This window comes from Euprymna scolopes, chromosome 8, assembly GCF_053919585.1.
Source record: "Euprymna scolopes isolate OS-2025 chromosome 8, ASM5391958v1, whole genome shotgun sequence".
Lineage (NCBI taxonomy): Eukaryota > Metazoa > Mollusca > Cephalopoda > Sepiida > Sepiolidae > Euprymna > Euprymna scolopes.
The window spans coordinates 141,646,463-141,653,794 of NC_136489.1; the positions used below are offsets into that span (position 1 = coordinate 141,646,463).

Genomic DNA, 7,332 nt, shown 5'->3' on the forward strand with positions numbered 1-7,332 from the left:
GCCCTTTGTGGCAGACTTTGTCAAAGGCCTTGGATGTATCAAGGGCTACAGCTGTGGCTCCACCCACTTCATCCAGTACATGGTAAATGCATTCACAAATAAATGTTAAAATATCTGCAGTAGAACGACATTGCCTGAATCCATACTGTTTGCCAGAGAGAAGGTTTGCTTTTGCAAAGTGGTGAACTAGTGTTTGATTAATTAAGGTCTCAAAGATTTTAGTAAAGAGGGGGAAGAGATTAATGGGGCGATAATTGAGAGGGTATGTTCTTTCATCAGAATTTCTGTATATTGATACCACAGAGGCTGTCTTCCAGCTATTAAGGAAGCAAGATTTAGCAAGGCATTTATTGTAGAGCTTGGAAAGTATGGGGGCTAGCTCAGTTAAACATTTCTTAATTAGTATAGCAGAGATGAGATCAGGCCCACACACTTTGGAGGTGTCTAAATTGTTTATGATATTGCAGACATGAGAAGGAGTGATTTTTACATCATCTAATGTGGCTTCAGTTCACAAAGGGAAATTTGTTTGTTGGCTCTAAGGTGGACAACAGTTCCGCCTTCTCCGTTACCGTACATGCAACCTTCTGGTTGTTGCTCAGTCGAGGAATTACTGATTGTCCTTTATTCACTACACTAGTATAGATTTTCCAAAAATCACAAGTTCCTATCTTTGGTGATTCTATGCATTCCCTGATTATTTCAGCATGCTTTCTTTTGACTGTCACTATTTCTCTCTTACAATGATTTCTAGCATTTACGAATTTTGCCTATTTGTATTTGACTTATGACGTACAAACTGGCAGAATGCATGCTGTCTTTGTGCCATAGCAGCTGCACAATCTGTAGTGAACCATGGGGGTGAGTGGGGCTTGCTATAATACTTCCGTGTGGGAACATGTGCTTCAATTCCCACTTTGCACCATTCAGTTGTCTCATTGACACTCTGTTCAGCAGGAAGAGAGAAGATATCGGTCCATGGGGCATCTCAGATGTGTTCTCTAATGGTTTCCCAGTCAGTCCTGTTGTAGTACCTTTTGATTTTGAGCAATGATTCCTCACCTTGAGGTTCGGATTTAAATGTGATGTCAACTGATACCACGAGATGGTCTGCATTTCCAAGTGGATTGTGGGCATTCGTCACACAATCCTCAGGTGGCGAGGAATAAGTCTAGAAGTGAAACCTGCTGAGGTTCACGATCTGGAAGTCCTTCTCACCTTTTTTTTTAATTTAATTTAATTTAATTTTTTTCTCAATGGAGAGTAGATAATGCATGTGGATGTGTTATCGGCAGATCCAGTAACTCTCGCTTCTCCTTTTCTGTCCTTCAGTCCTCATTTCCAATGAATGATTTTTCTGACAAAGGGTGAAGAAAAAGCTGCTTTCCAGGTCGGTAGTATTGTAAAGAGTAGCCTGAGATGTCGGAAATTTTCTGTTTCTATGTCTCTCCTTGTAGTCATGTCACTACTAAGGGTGCTAACGTTTCATCTGGGCTGACATTGCCCGCCTGATAGTCAGGGACCCGAACTAAGGAGGCTGTCCTATCAGCAGGTGCAAAGTACCGGGGCTGCTGTATTGCCATTTGGTGAATGGATTGTGGACCATACAGTAGTTTCTGGTAGGGCCTCTCGATGCCATACTAGTGGGTAATTGTTACGGCTTTACCTTATCATGTGCTCAAAAAAAAAAAAATTCTTGTCTTTTTCTCTCTTATTTTCCCTCTCTGTCCTGCTCCAACCAAGTCTACCAACCTGCTCCACAAACCCCCAAAACCTCAACAATCATGACAAATTTCCAAAAAAGAAACACGAATAAACCTAGAACCCCATCCTCCAACGTAGACCCCTACTACCAAGTCTCCTTCTCCAACATCAGGGGTCTACATTCCAACCTTCCAGAGGTTGAAACCCAATTACAGGAGATGAAACCGGACATATTATTTCTAAGTGAAACTGGAATAGGGCTAACCACTTCTCTAGACGAATTCATAATTAAAGGATGCGCTAACTTAACATCTAAATATGACCCCCAATATCGCCATGAACATGGAATATGTGCCTACATCAAAGATGGCTTTCCATGTGGTAGGGATATCTCCAGAGAAGACTCTAATTTACCTTATATGTGCTTCCGGGTTGCACTAGCTTGCACCACTGCATTTATATTTGCCCTCTATCGCCCCCACAACAGTGGGGTTACTATCTTTAAGAGCATATCTGAAAAAATTTACCACATCCTGTCTGCTCATCCTTCGGCTAACATTCACATTTGCGGTGGCTTCAATGTCCATAATGTGAAATGGCTGACCCACTCAAATAAAACTGATGACGAGAGGAGGTTTTGTCATGATTTTAACATTGCCTATGACCTCACTCAGATTGTTTGCGAACCCACCCGTGTGCCCGATACACCCAGTCAATATGCAAGCCTTCTAGACCTTTTCCTCACAACTTCCCCTAAGCTGTGTTCATGTTCCGTTCTATCTCCTCTGGGATCCTCTGACCACTCTGTTGTGGCAGTTAAGATAAAAATGAAATGTAATAAGTCTTCAGACGTACCTCTCCACCGTACTGTATATCGATACTCCATGGCTGACTGGGATAGCTTCCGTACATTCATATCTGACCTACCTCTGCATTCCATGTTTAAAAAGGATGTGTCCTCTATAGTATCAGACCTGACCGAATGGTTAATTGTAGGCATAGACTGATTCATACCATTCAAAAAATTCCAACAAAAACCTAACAGCCAGCCATGGTTCTCCTCTGAATGTGCTGATGCCATCGCACACAGAAATCACTTTTTCCATAGCTACCAACGTAATAGATGTACTGAGACTAAAGCTGCTTTCAGGACTGCCAGCAACCACTCTAAAAGAGTAATAAAAAATGCAAGAGAACTATATGCTCAGTCTGTTAAATCCAAAGTAGCTGAGCAGCGGTTTGGTTCCCACCAGTTCTGGCAAATAGCAAACAGGATCTTGAACAGAAGCGTGCGTTCTATCCCAACTATCATCAATGGACCTGAAGTCATCTCGTCAGCATCAGGCAAGGCCAGACTATTTGCGATGAACTTTGCAGCTAATTCTACCCTATGTGACAATGGCCATCAACTCCCTGTATTTCTTTCTATAACAGACAACACTATGCAACGTACAAATATCTGTACGTGAGGTCGCCAAGCTAATCAAGAACCTTGATTCCAAGTAAAGCAACTGGCCCTGACGGCATTCTAGTTATAGTGCTGAAAAAGCTCCAACCAGAACATTCCCCATACTTACAAAACTGTTTAAGCGTTGCCTTAAAGAGAATTGCTTTCCAACACCCTGGAAAACCTCATCAGTATGCCCTGTATTTAAGAATTCAGGTGAAAAGTCATCTCCCTCTCAGTGCAGACCAATAAGTCTCCTGTGTGTCATGAGTAAGTTGTTGGAATCCATATTAAACAAAGAAGAAGTCAACCACCTCAACAGAAACAACCTTCTTAGTGACATGCAATATGGTTTCCGCTCTGCAAGATCTACAGCAGATGTGCTGACGGTTATATCACATAGGATTAGTGAATCTCTTGACAAAGGTTTCCTTTCCAGGGCAAGTGCTCTTGACATATCGAAGGCCTTCGATAGGGTATGGCATGAGGGCCTACTTCACAAGATTTCCAGCTACGGTATTACTGGAAATGTTTTCTCAATTATTAAATCATTTCTCTCTGATAGGTTCATAAGAATAGTGGTTGATGGGCAGAAATCAGAGGCCCACAGTATTAATTCTGGAGTCCCCCAGGGGTTCATCCTGGGCCCAACTCTCTTCCTGATCTACATCAATGATCTCCCTAAACACATACTTAAATCATTCGCTGACATCTATGCTGATGACACGACCATCTATGGCAACACATCAAAAGCCGTAAATGACAAAGTTCTCTCTAATTCTCTCTCCTCTGATCTTGAGCACGTGGTACAATGGGAGAAGAGGTGGCTGGTCACTTTTAATGCATCCAAAACCAAGCTTCTATCTTTACATTATCAATGCTCTGATCCCCATCTGGCATCAATTGAAATGGACGGCTCCCGTCTTGGGGAGGCTCCATGTTTTGACAAGCTCCTGGGTTTGACCTTTACTCATGATCTGAAATGGAACACGTACATCAAATCTGTTGCCAGGGACGCTGAGAAAATGGTGGGATCCTTCTACCGCTCCAGAAGATATCTCACTACTGATGCAATTTTCTATGTGCATAAAAGCCAAGTACGTCCAAGGATGGAGTACTGCTGCCACATCTGGGCAGAAGCTGCTAAAAACAGCCTATCCTGCCTTGACAGAGTACAAAATAGACTTCGTGGTTTGGTGGGGGATGCCCTTTTCTCTTCCCTGCAGCCTCTCTCCCACAGAAGAGACGTTGCGAGCCTGTCTTTGTTTTATTGTTATTTCCATGGCAAGTGCTCGTCTGAGCTCCAATCTCTCATCCCCCCTCACCAGTCTTTCACGAGAAACACCCGTCTGGCTGAAGCTACTGTCAATAATTTTCCCCACTCTTTGTCTGTGCCTTAATCCGGACGTAGATTCCATGAGCAGAGCTTCTTTCTCAGAAGTGCACGATTGTGGAACTCTCTTCCGTTCACCTGTTTCCCACCTTACTACAACCTGGATGTCTTCAAGTCCAACATAAACAAATTCCTGACAAACCGCCCCCTTAAGTAAGACACTCTATCAAATCTCCAATACTAATGATTACTACAATACTATCTCATTGATTACTGTACACGCAATAACCCTTATCCCTGAGTGGCCCTTGGGCCTTGATAAGTGGTGACCCCCATGTAAAAAAAAAAAAAAAAAAGGGTTAACCATGTACCTGGTTTATACAGCAGGTATTTCTGCACCCCCGTATGGATATTGAGTATCTTACTTTAAAGTTTTTCTCTATTCTTCATAAATAAATGCAGAATTGAAGATAGATTCCCCTCTAACATTTACAAGAAATTTTTATCTTTCAAGTACTGTGATAAAACTAATCTGCTGTAGCAACTAATTTGTTCTAAAATAAATAGATAGGATATTAATAATTATTTGAATATGTAAGAGAATATAAAGCAAAGAAAACCAAAGAAATGCTGGTGAAGCGAGGTGCTCGCTGGGCAAAAACAACGAACAGCTCACTTACGATTAATTTTTCAAAACATTAATACGAAAGTAAACATCTGGAAAAATCAATTAAAAAACAAATCATCAGACTTAGCTCTTTGTAATAGATGTGAATTTATTTGCCTGGTGTATCTCACTCGTGTTATTTTTAGTCCGAAGATAAAGAAAAGAAATCCTTCTTGACTGGTTTAATGTTTTTGATGTTACGTTGGGAATTAATTTTTTTAGGAAATTCGTCGAGTAAGGAGCTGAGGGAAAGATAAGAATGTTTTTCTTTCTTTTTGTGTGTTGTTTCATCAATGGAATCGGCACAAGGTGTGTCACGCACGAGCGCCGGAGCGTGGCAGTAACGCGTCTTACCTTTTTGGGTGCGTGAGCAAAAAGAGAGCGAGAGAGTCCTTGAATTTGGCGCCACGACTTTTTTGTCTTTTTTTTTCGGAGCTCTCTGGAAATGGTGAATGTTCAATGTCCTGCCAAAATAAATTCCCGGGTAGACGGTACATACCCCTCTACTAGACAGTATGTTGAACAAAAGAAAATGGAAAAGTCACTGGGTATACACAGCAAATCGGTGAGGACGTTGCACTAATCTGCCCGATTTGGTAGAAGTTGTAATTACTGGTGAATCGAAGTTTCCGTTCTGAACTGCAGTGTTTTGTGTCCGTTTGCGTGCTAGCACATCATCATCCAGAATAGCTTTCTTCAGGCGATCAACACTGACTGAATCTTGTCTTCCGTCAATGTCGATAACAAAAAACTTTGAGTAGCGTTTCAATACCTTAAAGGGACCGGAATACAGTGTTTGCAGTCGAGCTGTGCCTCCATCGTTCCGAACAAACACATGAGTCCACGATTGTATGCCTTTGGGGACGTGAGTGCGTGTGTTCTGTGTTCTCGGGGCAACGTTAAAAGGTTTCGCCAAGTATTCCCTCACACGAGAGGTATAACTTGTTGGGTCAGGCATGCGTGTAGGAGTGGTTGGTGCGACCATCTGTCCAGGGAGAGTCAGCGTTGTTCCGTAAATCATTTCGGCAGGCGTAAAGCCAATATCTGCTTTTATGGTGGATCTAATGCCTAATAGAATGAAGGGGAGGTATTCTGTCCACCTGTTAGGGTCGGAATGCGCTCTAATAGCTGCTTTCAACTGACGGTGCAGACGCTCGATCATGCCGTTTGCCGCCGGGTGGTACGAGGTAGTCCTTATGTGTTTGATTCCCAGTAGGCGAGACAACTCAGAAAAAAGATAGGAATCGAATTGTCTGCCCCTATCGGTTGTGATTGTGTGAGGCACTCCATAACGCGATATCCAATGTGTAACCAGGGCTCGGGCAACAGTTTCCACGGAAATATCTGCGATGGGGATGGCTTCAGGCCATCTAGAGAATCTGTCGATGCAAGTCAATAAGTATGTGCAGTTTCTCGAATGTGGGAGTGGACCCACTAAATCTATGTGAACGTGTTGAAATCGTGCCTCAGGGGTTACGAAGGTAGCAAGGGGACTTTTAATATGCCTCTGTACTTTCGATTTCTGGCAAGGGACGCAATTCTTGGTCCATTCGCGAACGTCTCGGTTAATGGCTGTCCAGATGAAACGAGAAGTCACCAGCTTTCTGCGTGGAACGAATGCCAGGATGTGACAAGTTGTGTAATTAAAAGAAGACAGCTCGCCTATGCTTAAGGGGTACATAGGGGCGTTCATGACCGTTCGAAACATCGCACCATATTGTCTCGTTGGAACAAGGTACTGGGACTTGCTTGAAAGTTAGATTTTCGGAGTGACGTAAGCAATTTAGTTCTTCGTCATCCCGTTGGTCGATGGCGATCTGGTGGAGGTCGATCTCGTCAATCGCTTGAATGGCATCGATGTGCATTCTCGACAATGCATCTGCAACTACGTTCTTCTCTCTGATATACTTGATATCCGCAGTAAATTGTGATATGAAATCCAAATGGCGAGCTTCCCTGGGTGAGTGTTTTCCGGGCTTGGCAAGCAAAGCATGCGATAACGGCTTGTGATCCGTAAAAAGCGTGAAAGTGGATCCTTCCAACATATAACGAAAGTGTTTAACTGCGCAGTATGCGGCCAAAAGTTCCCTGCTGAAAGTGCTGCATTTGGTTTCAGCGTGCTGAAGACTCCTTGAGAAAAAAGCTAGTGGTTGCCAAGTATTATCCACTAATTGTTGCAGT

General features: G+C 42.9%; 1 protein-coding gene across 1 annotated transcript; it reads right to left on the reverse strand.

Moving 5' to 3' along the window:
- Positions 1 to 5,692: 5,692 nt before the first annotated feature.
- On the reverse strand, positions 5,693 to 6,313 carry LOC145283979 (uncharacterized). Its single transcript, XM_080133077.1, has one exon. The coding sequence runs from the start codon at positions 6,311 to 6,313 to the stop codon at positions 5,693 to 5,695; it is 621 nt and encodes a 206-aa protein (XP_079989203.1).
- Positions 6,314 to 7,332: the final 1,019 nt, after the last annotated feature.